General features: G+C 37.2%; 1 protein-coding gene across 3 annotated transcripts in view; it reads left to right on the forward strand.

Annotated features, from left to right (window-relative positions):
• The window catches only part of Wdr33 (WD repeat domain 33), a 100,935-nt gene that overhangs the window by 18,297 nt on the left and 64,745 nt on the right, over positions 1 to 17,893 (forward strand). For all 3 annotated transcript variants that reach the window (XM_047545099.1, XM_047545100.1, XM_047545101.1), the window contains exon 2: positions 16,630 to 16,856. In XM_047545099.1, the coding sequence (XP_047401055.1) occupies positions 16,653 to 16,856 (204 nt within the window). In that variant the 5' untranslated portion in view covers positions 16,630 to 16,652. The remainder of the gene's footprint in view (positions 1 to 16,629; positions 16,857 to 17,893) is intronic.

Genomic DNA, 17,893 nt, shown 5'->3' on the forward strand with positions numbered 1-17,893 from the left:
GACCTAAGGCAATGAATTCTATTTCCAATGGAAAAAAAGAACTGTGCAAACAAGCTTAAAACTACTTTTTTTGTGCCAGTGTTATAAAATGTAGCTTTTAATAAAACCTTGACCCAAATGCCAGTAACTTCAGAAAAGAATTTGGTGGAGAGAAGAAAGTTATTTCATTTAGGAAAAATAACCGCTATCTTCTTCCTAATCTTCAACACACACAATTTAAACATATACAGCTGCTTTAACACTTTACACAATTCCTGTGTACTGGAGCAAAAACAAGATCTAAATACAATTATATTTTTAAACACTGGGTCAAGGCTTTACATAAAAATACCATCCTACCTTTTCCCCCCTAAGTTTCTAAAATATCACATATTTTCCTCAACATCTGCAGCCATCCAGGAATTTTTAGGAAACTTTTGTGCATGATCTTAATTCCTAATCCCTGGTTCTTCGGGCTCAGTGACGAAAGATCAAAACCACGAAAAATGATGGTTCACTTGAAGTCAGACGAGAGACCCTGGCTCAATTAGTCTCAAAGGATGAAAGCAGTGCTGCATCAACTGGCTCCATGCAGGAGGGGCACGTGAAGGAGCTCATCAACCAGGTGATAGATGTGCATGCACGGCAGAAATCGAATTCGGTCCCCATAAACAAAGTCCATCATACAGATCACACATTCCTGGATCTTTTTTCCTGATCCATCTCTTCCATGGTCACAAACTCCTTTAGGCAGATGCTATATAAGGCCTATTCTTTGAGCTATCCTCTTCAGTCAGCTGAGTTGCTAGCAGAGTCTGGCTAGATGTTGGATGATAAATTGGAACTGGAACTTGTTCCTGATATGGTGGCAGTGGCTCCTGATCTGGCTCCGTCCCCTCACCAAAGCTAGCCCAGTCATCCAAGGTGGGGGATTTGAGGCAGTTCACCATCTTCAGGGGCTGGGGTGTGTGATCTGACTCTGAAACCTCTGGCCGGTCTCCCGCACATCCACTGCTCCAACCGGGCTTAAGTCTCCCCTTTTACCTTTGCACTGTTCTGACAGTCTTCTCACAATTCATTTTTTTGTGAAAATTTTATTTGCAAATTTAGAATCAGGATCATCTGTCACTTGAGCATAGAGAAACAATAAGTAATTTTCCTGTTAATAATTTTTTTTTTTAAGAGAATTGGACAGATGCTTCATGAAATATAACATACAGATGGACCAATAAACATGAAAAGGGGCTCAACCTCCTTTGGAATCAAAGATGTACAAGTTGTATCTTTAATTATTCTCTATAGCAGAGTAGCTAAAATTTAATAATAGACTAGTAATAGCAGTAATAAAACATAAGAATTTTTAGCAGTATTATTTCCAATCTCGAACAAGAATCATTCCAAAGTCCTTCATACATAATAAAATAAAATAAATCATGTTACATTCACAGAGGGAATGTGTATCTATATGTAATAACATCAGTTTTGCTTAACTCCAAGAGTATAAGAAGTGTGCTTTTTTATTCGAAATCCAAACCTACCTCAGACCTAATCAGATAAGAGACAAATGACAAAGACCTTATTTTAGATTGGTCCACCAAATCAGTGTACAAAGGAGGGCAGGGGTATACTAAAGTGGTAGAGCTCATGCTTAGCATGTGTGAGGCCCTGGGTACATTCTCTGTGTGGTTGCACATCCTCCTCCCACCCCCATATGGGGGGCTCTCATGCTAGCTGCTGCACCCCCCCCAACACACACGCACACGCAAATATGAGAAGACAGTATACATAGGGGTAGGAGTAAAATGGTTTAAAAAAATGGAAAACAATAAACATTCGGTATTACTAAATCAAGAAAACTAAAACAGAAAAGAAGAAATGATTTTTTTGTTGTTTCTCTGACTCCAGCAATTCCTCTTATTTATGATGGGAACACATGGTTTTTCAGAAAAAGTTTTATGTACAAAACATAGTCAGTTTTATTTGATATTTTAGAAGGATAAGGTTGAAAACAATTCAGAGAGTTAACAAAAGAAAGTTAAATATGTTAAACCTAATTTGTGGAATATCAAGGAAGTTGTTAACATTACAAAGATTCGTACAACATGGAAATTACCTTAAGCGTTAAAAATATATAATTCACCATTGTAGATACAATTAGCTTGTAGTGGCACATTATATTTCTTCTCCTCTTTACTTTTCCAGATAATTTTGTCTCTTAAGTTGATAAACCCATATTTGTTTGCCAGCACTAAAACCTTACACAAAACACATTCAAGAAATTGTAGTGCAAGCCCTTGCAGGGCAATCCAAATTTACTGAACTCAAAGCATTTAGTTTATATTTGGCCACCTCAAAGTAATTGTAACATTTAATTCGGTAGTTTAAATACTGTGGCTCCCTGTTGAATAGCTCCTCAGTCTTTACATCCAAACCTTAATGCATACAAAGCAACAAGGCATTGTTAAATAAAACAGCAATAGTTTTTGCAAGTTAGATCTTTTGATCAATTACACATGATTAAAATTACTTTTTTTTTTTTTTTTTTGTAACCCAGGGGCGCTTAACCACTGAGCCACACACACCCCCTCAGCCCCTTTTATATTTTATTTAGAGACAGGGCCTCACTCAGTTGCTTAGGACTTCACTATGTTGCTGAGGCTAGCTTTGAACTCGTGATCCTCTTGCCTCAAGCTTCCCAAGCTTCTGGGATTACAGGTGTGAGCTACTGGGCCCAGCCTCCCACAATAATTTTAATGGTTATAAAACCTTTTCTTAGAATGGTAATCTGTTATTTGCTTTACAATTATTGGTGTTATTTTAATAAGAAAGAAAAGAAAAACTCCAATAGTCCCCGCCCCCCTTGAAATGGTGTCTTTCTGTGTTGTCCAGGCTGGTCTCTAACTCCTGTGCTCAAGCTATTCTGACAGTTAATTGCAGAAAGGTGACTCTCATTTGATTTGGCAGCCACCCAGTTATAGCACAAGTGGCTTGTATTGGAACTACTGGCAATACCAGCAGCCTCCTGAGTAGCTGGGATAATAGGCATATGCCACCATGCTTGGCCCATGATAAAATTCTTAGGAACTAGAAATAAAAGAGATTTTTTTTTGGCCTGATAAAGGTCACTTAAAAAATTTGATAGCGAATACCATACTAAATAGTGAAAGACTGATGCTTTCTTCTTTGAGATTTGGAACAGTGTAAAAAGGCAAGAAAAAGAAATAAAATTGCCCTTGTTTACACATGATATAGTTGTCTTTTTAGAAAAATTGTAAGAAAGCCTCTATAACTCATATGTGAGTTTATCAAGGTTGTAGTATATATGGACAGCATATAAAAATTAATTGCAGCTGGGTGTGGTGTTGCATGCCTGTAAAACCCCAGTGATTTGGGAGACTGAGGCAGGAGGATTATAAAGTTGAGGACAGCCTGAGCAACTTAGTGAGACTCTGTCTTAAGAAATAAAAAGGGCCGGGGATGTGACTCAGTGGGTAAGCACCCCTGGATTCAATCCTCAGTACCAAAGCAAAAACCAGAAAAAGAATCTTTTTTTTTTTTTTTTGGTGCTGGGGATAGAACCCAGGGCCTTATGCTTACAAGGCAAGCACTCTACCGACTGAGCTATCTCCCCAGCCCCAGAAAAAGAATCTTAAAGTAACATTCTTGAAATAAAACATTTCTGTCTAACAAGTGGTATTTATGGCTAATTCCTTAGGTATTAACATCATCTCAGATGTAACATGCTATTATTAAAATAAAGAATTAATTGCATTTCTGTGTACTGGCAATGAACAGTAGATACAGAAATAAGAATAAAAACAAGACTGCAGATATAGCTCAGTGATAGAGTGCTTGCCAGGCTGCATGAGGTCCACAAGCACTCTACCGATTGAGCTATCTCCCCAGCCCCTGAGGCTGACTTTGAACTTGGAAAATGTCTTGGTAGCTTTGACTTAAATGAAGTTCCCCCCGCCCCCCCGTGGATTGAACCCAGGGCCACTTAACCACTGAGCTTCATCCCCAACCCTTTTTATATTTTATTTAGAGACAGGGTCTTGCTGAGTTGCTTAGGGCCTTGCTAAGTTGCTGAGTCTGTTTTTGAACTTGTGATTCTCCTGCCTCAGCCTCCTGAGCCCCTGGGATTACAGACGTGGGCCGTATGGGGCCTGACTGAAGTTTTTTTTTTTTTTTTTTTTTAAAGAGATAATTAAAAGCACAAAATAAATTGATACATTGGAGTATCATCAAGATTAAAAATTTCTGCTCTTCAGGATTGGGATGGAATACTTGCTTAGCATGCATAAAGCATTGTCTTGCATCCCTAGCATGCAAAAAATCAAACCAAATAAAAAAACTTCTGCTCTTTAAAAGATACCAGAAAGAAATTGGGCATGGTAGTGCATGCTGTAATACCAGTCACTTGGGAGACTGAGGCAGGAAGATGGCAAGTTCCAGACCAGTCTCAGCAGCTTAGTGAGACTTTGTCTCAAAGTGAAAAATAAAAAAAGAAGTTGAGGGTGTGACTCAGTGGTTTAGCATCCTTGGGTTCAATCCCTGATACAAAAGTGGGGAAAAAAAAAAATACCAAGAAGAGAATGGAAGAAGTGCCAGACTGAGAGAAAATATTTGGAAGTCATATACCTGACAAAAGGTAGATTACAGATAGAAAACTAAAAACTCAACAATAAGAAAACAATGTAAACCAGGTTTGGTGGCTCACTCCTGTAATCTTAGCAGCTTGGGAGGCAGAGGCAGGAGGATCACAAATTCAAAACCAACCTCAGCAACTTAGTGAGGCCCTAAGCAACTCAGCGAGACCCTGTCTTTAAACAAAATACAAAAGAAAGACTGAGTGGGGGCATGACTCGGTGGTTGAGTGTCCCTGGGTTCAATCCCCAGTACAAAAAAAGAAGAAAAAAAAAAGAAAAAAAAGAAGCAAGTTGGTAAGAAATGGGCAGAAGATTTTTGCCAAAAAAGATATCCAGAAGGCAAATAAACACAAGAAAAGTTACCAAAGAATGTATAACCTTCTTTAGTCATTATGGAAATACAAAGTGAAACCTCAATGAGATATCATTACTTACTTATTTGAATGACTAAGAAACAAACAATGCTCTTCTCCCCAAAACTGACAGTATTAATTATTAGGATTCAGAGTAACTGGAACTTCCAATTCCAACTTGGCAGATTTCCATAAGATTAAATATGGAACTTATATGACTTATAACTTTGAAACCTTGATGTTTACCTAGGAGAAATGAAAACACATTTACACCAAAATCCCAATCTCTGTGTGTGTGTTTTAATTTATTTATTTTTGGTACTGGAAATTGAACCCAGGGTGCTTTGTGACTGAGCTATACTCCTAGTTCTTTTTTAAATTTTGAGACAGGATCTCACTAAATTGCTGAGGCTAGCCTTGTACTTGCAATCCTGCCTCAGCATCCTGAGTTGCTGGGATTATGGGTGTTCATCACTGTGGGTGGTACACACCAAAATTTATACACTAATGTTTATAGTAATTTTGTTGAAATTGTGAGACAGTGCAAATATTTTAAATGTCCCTGGTAAATAGATAAACTGTGATAGCTCCACAGAAGTCAGCAATAAAAGAAGGGATTTGGGGGACAGGGCTACCAGAGATTGAATCCAGATGTGCTTTACTACCGAGCTACAACCCCAAGTGTTTTTTTTTTTTAAACAGAGTCTCACTAAGTTGTTTAGGGCCTCTAAGTTGCTGAGGCTGACCTAGAATTTGTCAAGCTCTTGCCTCAGCCTACTGAATGTCTGGGATTACAGGCATGTGCCAGTGCACCTGGCAAGAAAGGAATTATTGTTACAACAGCATTATGCTAAATGAAAAACGCTAGTCTCAAAAGGCTACAGTATGTGTAGTTTTATTTGTATGATATTTGAGAAAAACAAACTATGATGCTATGGAACAGGTTAGTGGTTGCTAGGGTTTAGGAGTAAGTGGTAGGGTTTAGGAGTAAGTGGTAGGAGATAGATAATGGGAACAGTATCTTTGTGTATCTTCTTGTTTATTGTCACGTACTTGGGGATTGTACTGAGGGATGCTATTGTGCTGAGTTATACCCCAGCCCTTTTTATTTGTTGAAACCGTGTCTTGCCAAATTGCTGAGACTGGCATCAAACTGTGATCCTCCTGCCTTGGTTTCCTAAGTAGTTGAGATTACAGATATGTGCTACCATACTTGGCTTCTGTATCTGTATTGTAATTTTTCCATGATTCTGTACAGTTATCAAAGTGTACATGCACTTTAACATGCACCTAAAAGTGAATTTTATTACATATAACTTTAAAGATTAATCAGTACTATGAACGGGCAAGCTGTTTATGCAAGGAATGCTTAAAAAGTCAGATGCTATGGCACATATCTATAATTCCAGCTTCTCAGAAAGACTGAGTTAGGAGTTCACAAGTTCAAGGACAGTTTGACAATTTACTGAGACTGACTGAAAATAAAAAGGGGTAGGGATATAGACTAGTGGTAGAGTGCCCCTAGGTTCAAAACACAGGAAACAAGCAAAGAAAGAAAACACAGCAAAGGAGAAACACAGGGGACTCCTGTCCAAAAGGCTATGATTCTCAAAAAAACTCTTTAAATAATAAGAAAACTTATAAGCCTGGGTGTGGTGGTGTACACCTGTATTTCCAGCAACTCAGGAGGATCACAAGTTCAAAGCCAACCTTAGCAACTTAGTGAGACCCTAAGCACCTTAGCAGAACCCTGCCTCAAAAAAACCCACAAAAAAACAAACAAAAAAAGGGGGTAGGTATGTGGCTCAATAGCTAAGCATTCCTGGGTTCGGTTCTCAGTCCAAAAAAAAAAAAAAAACTAAAACAAAAAGGAAACAAGTAAGTTGATTATAAGATGGAAAAAGATTGAGCAAACACTTTATCAAAGAAGATACACAAAGTCACCTGAGTATATGGAAAGATACCTAACATCATATGTCATTAGGGAATTGTAGAATGAAACAACACACATCTACAAACCTGTAAGATGTACTAAAATCCAAAGCACTGGCCACACTAAATGCTGTCAATGATAAGGAGCAACAAGAACTTCCACTTATTGCTGGTGAAAATGTGAAATGGTACAGCCACTTTGGAATACAATTTGGCAGTTTGGGTTTTTTTTTTTTTTTTTTTTAACATAACTAAGCATACTAATCATATGGTGTAACTGTGTTTTTGGTATTTATCCAAAGAAGTTGAAAATAACCATTATACAGAAACCAGCAAATGAATGTTTATGGCAGCTTGATTCATAACTGCCAAAACTTAGAAATAACCAAAATATCTTTCAAGTCTGTGAGGTGCTGCACACCTGTAATACCAGGTGGAAGGATGGCAGGTTTGAGGTCAGCATTGGCAGCTTATTGACTCAAAGCAAATGGGCTGGGGTTGTTGCTTAGTGGTAGAGTGCTTGCGTAGCATGCACAAATTCTTATGTTTAATCTGTAGTATAGAAAAGGCGGGCGGGAGTCCTTCAGTAAGTGTATGGATGAACAAACTCTGGCATATCTGTAACATTGAAAAAGCCAAACAAGCAAGGCTGTAAAGAGTCATGGAGGGGGGCTGGGGAGATAGCTCAGTTGGTAGAGTGCTTGCCTTGCAAGCACAAGGCCCTGGGTTCGATCCCCAGCACCACAAAAAAAAAAAAAAAAAAGTCATGGAGGAACCTTAAAAGCATATGGCTAAGTGAAAGAATGCAATCTGAAGAGGCTGCATGCTAAATAGTGTAACCCTCTGACATTTTGGAAAGGGCAAAACAGAAAAATGAAAAGTAGCCAGGGTTTTGGTGGAGGGAGGGAGGAATAAATAGGTAGGTGCACAGGATTTGGTCTCCCCTCCTCCAGCACATACAGGAATTCTTGATGGTAGTTGCCTTCATCTTCATCGTCATTGTCTTACATAATAATTTATAATCATCTTTTCCTCTTCTTCCTTTTCTTTCTCTTCTTCCTTCTCTTCCTGCTCCTCCTCCTCCTCTTGTGTTGGAGATGGAATCCAGGGCCTCGCTCACGTTATGCAAAACTTCTACCCCTGATCTACACCCCCAGATCTTTTACACAAAGGATTTTTTACAGTAGCAAATCTATGCTGTATGATACCTTGTATGGTACGGTGAATACATGTCATTATATACTTGTTAAAACTCATAGAATGTACATCAAGAGTGACCTGTAATACACACCATGGACACTGGGTGATGACAATATATCAGTGTTGGCACATTGATTATAACATGTGCTGTTATGCAAGGGGGGGGGATGTATGTTTGTTGGGGAGATAGTATGGTAACACAGCACTACTTTCTGCTAAGTTTTGCTGTGAACCTAAACCTGTTCTAAAACGTAGTCTTATATTAAAAATAAAAAGCATTTAAAAGAAAAGAATGACAAACTTTGGTATTCAGACCTGTGTACATGACAGACATTTTTCTTGAAAATGAATGAAGGGGTCCCATTTCTTCAAGGGAAACAACTTAAGTATCAACTGCCAGCAATAAAAAAATGATTTTTTTTTTTTTTTTTTTTTTTGCGGTGCTGGGGATTGAACCCAGGGCCTTGTGCATGCGAGGCAGGCACTCTACCAACTGAGCTATCTCCCCAGCCCAAAAAATGAATTTTCAATATTAGACTTTTGGAAAGCTTGTTTCTGTCATTGTGAAGTTGGTGTTCCCGATAATTAATACATTTTTTGATGAGACTAGTGGTGACTTTAATGAAAATGATTGTGTTTTAGAAGAAATGTGACTATAATTGGAATGGTAAGCATAATTCTCTGAAATTAGCCTTTTTCAAATAATCAATGCATGATGTAACAAAATCATGAGTGGGTAGAAGTTCTATTCAAATTACAAGAAAAAGTAGCAGATTTTAATGTAACTGCAAAAAGTTTATTAGTAAAATTTCAGATATTTTGTAGTTAATGTTTGATAACTATCACTTGTCAAGTTTTTTTTGGAGTAGCAAAGAGTATCCATAATATCTTAGCCACCTAACTACTGAAGCACATTCCCTACCCTTTTTTGTATTTTATTTAGAGACAGATTCTCACTGAGTTACTTAGGGCCTTGCTAAGTTTCTCAGGCTGACTTTGAACTAGTGATCTGAGCCGCTGGGATTACAGGTGTGTGCCACCACACCTGCTCCATGTATTTTTGTATGTGATACAAATAATATTGCCAGTGGTGAAGCCAGTCATGAGAAGATAGCTGTTTTTAATTAAACTGGACCTTAAATTGTTTCACAAAAATGTGAAAAACAGTGCTGTTCTTCAAGACTTTAAAATTGACTTATTTTAAAATAAATTAATAAAAAAACTTTTATGTTTTATTTTATTTTTTTGCGGTACTGGGGGATGAACCCCAGACCTTGTGCTTACATGCAAGCACTCTACCAGCTGAGCTATCTTCTCAGCCCAATACAAAACTTTTTTACAGTCTTTTTCTTTCAATTCAGGGGCATTTTACCACTGAACTACATCCCCAGGGTTTGTTTTTGTTTTTGAGACAGGCTATAGCTGAATTGCTGAGACTGACCTTGAACTTGATTCTCCTGCCTCAGCTTCCTGAGTCTCTGGGGTTACAGGTGTATGCTACCATACCCTGCTTATAGTTTTAATTTCTAATATGGCAAATACTTATAAATACCATAGCAAACAAAAATTTGACAGGGATCTTCAGTTTTTTAAGGGTGAGGTAATCCTGGACTGAGATTGTATCTCAGTGGTAGAGTACTTTCCCATCTTGCTGGAGTCCCTGGCTTCCAGACCTTCTCCACCTCTGCTCTCAACTGGTGAAAAAAAAAAGAATAAAAAGGGTCCCTAAGATGACTAAAAGTTTGATGACTTGCTCTAATAGGGAAACTCTTTCAGAAGTAATCTAAATTATATTAATCCAGTGGTTCCCAAATTTGTTGCACTTTAAAATCACCTGGGGAGCTTTAAAAAAAGTCTTTGCTGCCCAAGTCATACCCCATGACATTAAATCAGAATGAAAATGTCTTGTTTTATTTACTTATTTATTGAATTGTGATTTGATTGCAGTTTGTAGCAAAATTTGGGGACTGCTAGCCTGACTCAAACTCAAATGTTTGCATTCTTATTCCTGATTTTGGAGGTGACTTTATGGTTTTATTACCTTATTTAGAAAATATTACATCGTTTTTATCTATTTTTTCCTGAGATGAATTCATAAATCCCTTGACAATTAATTTGTCAGGGTTTTTGTTTGGGGTTTTTTTTGGTGGTGCTTCATTTTTAAATCAGGTTTCATGCATGTTAGGAAAATTTTACCCCCAAGTTTCATCTTTAGCCCACTTTTCCCAATTTTTTTTGGGGGGTGGGGGGACGGTGCTGGGGATTGAACCCAGGGCCTTGTGCTTGCCAGGCAAGCACTCTACCAATTGAGCTATCCCCAGCCCAACTTTGCCCAATTTTCATTGGCTAAAATAGTTGATAAAATATAATCCAGTTAAGAAAAATGATGTTAAATAGGAAAACCTTGCTTTCCATGCTGATGAAAGGGAATAAAACCATACCCAGTAATCTAGACTTTAATCTCCACTGAGAACTGTTGATGGTACAGATTTCTCTGTCACAAAATTGAACTTGAAGTACTGAGTTATTTATATTTAAGAAGACAGGGCTGGAGTTGTGGCTCAGTGGTAGAGTGCCTAGCATGTGTGAGGCACTAAGTTTGATTCTCGGCACTGCATATAAAGTCCATTGACAACTAAAAACATTTAAAAAAAAGAAGACATTCTGATTTGTTACTAGTTGTGCTTTTGAAATGGCACATTAAAGTCATTGTTAAAACCCAAGCTCATTATAAAGTAATATACATCAGATGTCTATTGCGGTATCCATTAATGTTTTATTAACTCCGTGGCTAAGTACACATTTGGAAGCTACTTTCTCTATATATGCAGCTAAAGCTGTAGCTGCAGCTGCAGGTTAAAAAAGCTGGAAAACTACTGCATTTAAGGTTAATGAAAAGTGATCTTTCATCTAAACTAGTTTAGTTATTGATTTATGATGGCAGTCTTTAAGGGTACTTGTCTTTGTATGTGTATTTTGCAGGGTTTTGTTTTGTTTGTTTTGTTTTTGTGCTGGGGATCATTACTAAGGCATGTGGTCTACCACTCAACTGTATGCCCAGCCTGTTAACTTTTCAAGTGAAATGTTTATTGAAATAATTATAGATTCACATGGGTTTGTAAGAAATAATAAAGGAATCCATAATACAGAGGAGTTCTATGTATCCTACGCAGTTTCTCCTAGTCATAATAACTTACAAAATTGTTAGGTTATAAGCAGAGTATGGACAGTCATTTGATATACAGATTATATAGATTTCCCTCAGTTTTACTTGTACTCATTTGTGTGTGTGCATATAGTTCTGTAGTTTTATCATATGGATTATATGTTCTGGTATGTTATTACTCTTTGTGTATTTGTTACCATAGTCTAGCAGTAACAGTTCATCACTACAAGGGATCCTCTTTTATAACCACACCAGCCTACCTCCTCCATCTCTAACTGGTGGCAACCACTAGTCTTTTCCCCATTTCTGTCATTTCTTCATTTCATAAACGTCATATAAATGGAAGCATACAATATGTAACTTTTGCATAGATTCATATATCTACTACTGTAATCAAGATTCATAATCATGAGAACTTTAAAAAAAAATTTTTTTTTATAGATGGACACAATACCTTTATTTTATTTATTTTTATGTGGTGTTGAGGTTCGAACTCGGTGCCTCATACGTGCTAGGCAAGAGCTCTACCACTGTGCTACAGCCCCAGCCCCTCGAGAACTTTAAAAAAAAAATTATGATAGCTAATATTTATTGAACGTTTACTATGCGATTTTTTATTACATTTTTTTCTTTTTACAGACTGCATTTTGATTCATTGTACACAAATGAGGTACAACTTATCATTTCTATGCTTGTACACAATGTAGATTCATACCATTCATGTAACCATACATGTATATAGGGTAATACTGTTTCATTATGAGAACTTTTAAAAATGTAAACAGCTTCCTTGTTGACGTTTAAAAGACTAAATGGTCTATTAATTTGTTCAGCCTTTATATTTATTAATTTTTGGACTTTGAAGAGAAAAAAATATTGATCATTTTGTATTGACCAAGTCCCAAAGTTCAGTGACATATTAGGTATTAGATCTTTTTAGGAAGAAATTTTTTTTTCTTTTTTTTTTTTGCGGTGCTGGAGATCGAACCCAGGGCCTTGTGCTTGCAAGGCAAGCACTCTACCGACTGAGCTATCTCCCCAGCCCTAGGAAGAAATTTTTTAAAAATCTCTTTTATGTTAGATTGTCTAGCACAGAACCTAATGTACTGGAGATAATCTAAATCAGAAGTTCCCAGGCTAAGGTTCTAACTCTGGGGTCCAGGAGTTTAATGTTAGTGTGAATCTCAAAACTTCCATTATTTTTAAGAGCACTTCAGTAATTGTATTTGCTGTCCTAGCTAGTTAATATATTAACTAATCTGCTTTTGGTTAGAAATCTGTTATCTCAGTTTTAGAAAACAAACTTGCTTGTGCTGACCAGATGCTCTGAGTAGTTGAAATTTTGGATTTGATAATTGAACCAAATTCTGATGTCATAGCTACTGAGGGTCAGGCACACTACCAATACTGGGCAGAGGCTATATGTGATTTTCTTTGGCTTATTGATGTACAGTGGCAGCAGAAATTAAGTAATCATAAGCAGAAGATGCAGAGGGAAGGAAACACCTTTAATATAAATTAATTGTTTACATTAAGTTCTTGGCTTTCCCTTGACAGATTCTCTTGAAGAAAATGTTTCTTTTATAGTTTCACAAAAGCAGTTCTTTTCTATTAAATGTGCAATGTTCATATATTCTGTTAATTTTTTTTTAATCTTTAATGTTGCTTGTCAACCCTTTTGATTTCAAGAACCACCAATAGTTTAGCCAGTTATGGTGGCATATGCCTGTAATCCCAGCAGCTCAGGAGTTTGAGGCAGGAGGATCTCAAGTTCGAGACCAGCCTTAGCAATTTGGCAACTTAGTGAGACCCTGTCTCTAAATAAAATATAAAAAGAGCTGGTGATGTGGCTCAGTGGTTAAGTGCCACTGAGTTCAATCCCTGGTATCAAAGGTGGGGAGAACCACCAATAGAATACAAATTTTTGGTTTAAAGAAAAATTGCTGCTTTGTACTTTAGGCCTGTTTATGATCCTTCAGGGATTTTTGGCTTTGTTTTGTTTTTGAAGCCAGAGCCTCACTCTAACCTTCTCAATTTTAGTTGAAAGCTCATTGTACTAAATTGTATGAAGCAGTTAGTAAATTGATTTTGGATCAAATTTGTGGAATTAGTTGATTTTTAGCTAGGTCATTTTACTATAAGAAATATAGTTTATTCCTGTTTTTAGTTGGAGATGTACTATGGTAAAATTTTGCTAGTTACCAGTTTGAAACTTTAGTTGAGGAATAGATTATTTTGGATTATGTTTGGTTGGGGAAAAGATTATATTGACTGTGTGTGGTATGGTGGGTAAATGAGAAATAGTTTTACTTATTTCGTTTTCCCCTCACCTTGAGCTTCTTTTCCCCTCGCCTTAAGGATGGTGTGTTTTAGCAGATTTCCACACATACCCCTCTTGCCTGTAATAATGGCTGACATGCATGTGTCGTACTAGTGAAAGTAATAGTAGATTCTCATTTTGCTCTCTTTGAGCTCTTCTCCACTGGTAACTTAGATTTTTGGGAACACAGAGTCTGTCTCTGTCTTTGTGTGTTTGTTTCTGTGTCTTGTCTCTCTCGCTCGCTTGCTCTTGGGGTGGCTGGGTGGGTGTATTCAGTACCTGGCAAGTAGTTAGTGCTGAGTAGTTCCCCCTGCCACATTTTTTAATTGGTGCATTATAGCTGTAAATAATGATGGGATTTGTTGTTACATATTTGCACATGCATACAATATAACAATATAATTTGACCAATATCACTCCCCAGCACCATCACCCCCGCCCTGTGGTCCCTCTCTTCTACTCCCTTTGATTTTCATAAACCCATCCCTCCTTTCTTTCCTTTTTCCTCTCTAGCTTTCTCATAGTAGAAAGAACTTAAAACCCTCAACCTTCTGAGTTGGACTTATTTCACTTAACGCAATGGTCTTTAATTCCATCCATTTTTCTTTAAATGACATGATTTCATTTTTGTTTATGGCTGAATAAAACTCCATTGTATATATATACACCATATTTTCTTTATTCATTCAACTATTGCTAGGCACCTAGGCTGGGCCCATAATTTGTGAACTGTGCTGCTGTAAACATGTGTATGCATGTATCACTGTAGTATGATGACTTTAATTCTTTAGAATAAATACAAGGAGTCATATAGCTGTGTCATGGTGGTTCCATTGAGGAACCACCATACTGATTTTCATACTAATTTTAATCCTACTAACAGTGTGAGCGTGTTCCTTGTTTTCCACATCCTCTCCAGGATTTATTATTTGTATTCTTGATGACTACCATTTTGACTGGTGTGAGATGAAATAGTGTATTTTTGATTTACATTTCCCTAATTGCTAATGATGTGGAGTTTTTTCATATATTTGTTGGTCATTTGTATTTCTTCTTTTGATAAGAGTGTTTAATTCACTTACCCATTTATTAATTGGGATATTTGGTGTAAAGTTTTTTTGTTTTTGTTTTTGCAGTGCTGGGGATTTGAACCCAGGACCATGGGCTTGCGGGACAAGCACTCTACCGACTGAGCTATATCCCCAGCCCTTGGTGTAAAGTTTTGAGTACTTTATGTATTCTAGATATTAATTATGTCAGAAGAGTAGCTAGCAAAGGTTTTCTCTCATTCCTAATTGTTTCCTTTGTTTTGAAAATGCTTTTTAATTTAATGGCATCTCATTTATGAAATCTTGACACTATTTCCTGAGTTTTAGGAGTCCTATTGAGAAAGTGGTTGCCTGTGCTTATATGCTGGAATATTTGACCCTATGTTTTCTTCTAGGGCTTACACGGTTTCTGGTCTAATTCCTAGGTCTTTGAGCCATTTTGAGTTGATTTTTGTACAGGGTGAGAAATAAGGGTCTAGTTTCATTCTACTACATGTGGATAACCAGTTTTCCCAGCACCATTTGTTAAAAAGGCTCTTTTCTCCAGTATATGTTTTTGGCACCTTTGCCAGGGATCACATGACTATAGAGGTACAACTTTGTCACTGTGTCTGTTTTTATGCCAGTATCATGTAGTTTTTGTTACTGTAACTCTGTAGTATATTTTGAAGTCAGATAAGGTATTGTGATGCCTCCAGCATTACTTTGGCTTCTCTGGGTCTTTTATTCTTCAAATGAATTTTAGGAGATTTTTTTTTTTTTTTTTTTTTTTCCTCCAGTTGTTTTGTGAGAATGTCATTGGTATTTTGATGGGAATTGCCTTGAATCTGTATATTGCTTTTGGTAGTATGGCCATTTTAACAACATTAATTCTGCCTCTCCATGAACATGGGAGGTCTTTCCATCATCTTGTGTTTTTTCCAGTTTGAATTCTTTCTCTTAAGAATATCTTCCTATTCATTCTATTCGTTATCCCAAAAAAGTTGAGGTTTTGTTAGTCATTGTATGTAGTTTAAGAATCCTTAAGGTTATCTACATTAGTCCCATTTTACAGATTGGCCATGTAACTTAATGATTTGCACAATGTGGAGCTGAAGCATATAAAACATTTGTGAAGCCTGATCACTGTATGGTGAGGTGGTTTGTTTTTATTTAAGGCTGAATCTTCATTTGAAATGCAATTGTATTTTATTTTTATTTTTTTCATGCTGAATCTTTATTTCTGGAATACAGATAGTACTTGGGTATTCAAGGAAAAGTTTATTTGTTTGTTTGTTTGTTTTTATGTGGTGCTGAGGATCAAACCCAGTGCCTCACATGTGGTAGGCAAGCGCTGTACCACTGAATCACAACCCCAGCCCTCAAGTAAAAGTTAAAAACCTTTTTTCAGTACAAGTTTTTTGTTTGTTTGTGTACCAGGGATTGAACTCATGGACACTCAACCACTGAGCAACATCCCCAGCCTTATGTTGTATTTTATTTAGAAACGAGGCTCACAGGGTTGCTTAGTACCTTGCTGTTGCTGAGGCTGGCTTTGAACTCACGATCCTCCTGTCTCAGCCCCTCTAGCCACTACGATTACAGAGCCCTGGGATTACAGGCGTATATCACCATGCCTGCCTCAGTACAGTCTTTACTCAACAAATTGTTTACATTTTACTTCAATCATTTTCCTCATATTTGTACAGAAGATGTTTGAATTGGGTCTTTGTTAGTGTTTTATATCTAGCACCCTTTTCAAATGTGTAATTGGTCTCTGCCATTAATTTCATATTTATTTTAAGTAGATTGTTTGGAAAGTAAAAAGTAATATGTTATTTAAAAAAGCATAAAAATGTACATTTTAAAATGTTTTCATGGACTGAGGATGTTGCTCAGTGGTAGCGCTTGCCTAGTAAGTGCAAGGCCCTGGGTTTGATCCTTAGTACTGGTTGGAAAGAGAGTGCTGATGTTGCAGTAAAAGTACTTTTTCTGTATCTAGTGTACTAGAAGGACAACATCACCATGGCCACAGAAATTGGTTCTCCTCCTCGTTTTTTCCATATGCCACGGTTCCAACACCAGGCACCTCGACAACTATTTTATAAACGACCTGACTTCGCACAGCAGCAAGCAATGCAGCAGCTTACCTTTGATGGAAAACGAATGAGAAAAGCTGTAAACCGAAAAACCATAGACTATAATCCATCTGTAATTAAGTATTTAGAGGTAAGATGACCAAATTTTGATTTTCTAAATGTAGAGAAGTAAATATACTTGTATTGCTTAGATTAGTTGGGTGAACTGGAATTTCAGATGAGACCATGTAAAAAGGGCCTTGGCTTATTACCTTGGTTCACTTTTTAAAAAATTGGTGCATGAGTCATCGTTTGAAAAATTATTTAAGATAGAACTTCACTTTAGAAATTGACTTTATTCTCAAAGTTCATAATAGATCAAAATAAGGTACTTTAATGTGCAGGCCTATCTTAAAGTATTTGTTAAACCCCCAGTGTATGTGAAATAATGAGACACTAATATACAATATTTGTATGAGAGTGCACATTTAGAACTACAACTTTGGGTGTCAAGAGACACTGGCACTGGGAACGTGAATTCTCCCTCTTCCAAGCGCTTAGCTCTTCTAGTTGTAAAAAGGACTCTAATTAAGACTGAGATCCTACTACAGTCCTGTAGGGTGGAAGCAACTCTGAGATGGTAAGTAAGGCAAGGTAGGGGTCTGCCTAAACTTCTCTCAGCCCTACTTTTCTCCCTTTTTTTTTTTTTTTTAACTTAACTTTCTAATATTACTTCTATATTCTTTGAGTTTTGGTCTGCTCTAGCTTCCTGTGAAAATCTTACCAGCTTTTTACCTTAGATCTGCAAATTGAGACCTGTTTGCATGTAGGTCTAAATAGTATGCTGTACACACGTGAGGAAGGCAGGCAGAGATAAAGATAGATTCAGACTTTTCTACAAATTTTGGTTGGGAAACTAGAGTAGATGATAGAATTATTATTATTTTTTGATACTGGGGATTGAACCCGAGGGTGGGACACTCTATCCCTGAGCTACATTCCTAGCCCTTTTTATTATTTTGAGAAGGGTTTCACTAGGTTGCTTACGGTCTCTAAGTTGCTGAGGCTGTTTTTGAGCTAGTGATTCTCCTGTCTCAGCCTCCCAAATCACTGGGATTATCGGTGTGTGCCACTGCACCCAACTTTTTTGGGGGGCAGTTTTTGGGGATCGAACCCAGAGCCTTGTGC

Source organism: Sciurus carolinensis, chromosome 3, assembly GCF_902686445.1.
Source record: "Sciurus carolinensis chromosome 3, mSciCar1.2, whole genome shotgun sequence".
Classification (NCBI taxonomy): domain Eukaryota; kingdom Metazoa; phylum Chordata; class Mammalia; order Rodentia; family Sciuridae; genus Sciurus; species Sciurus carolinensis.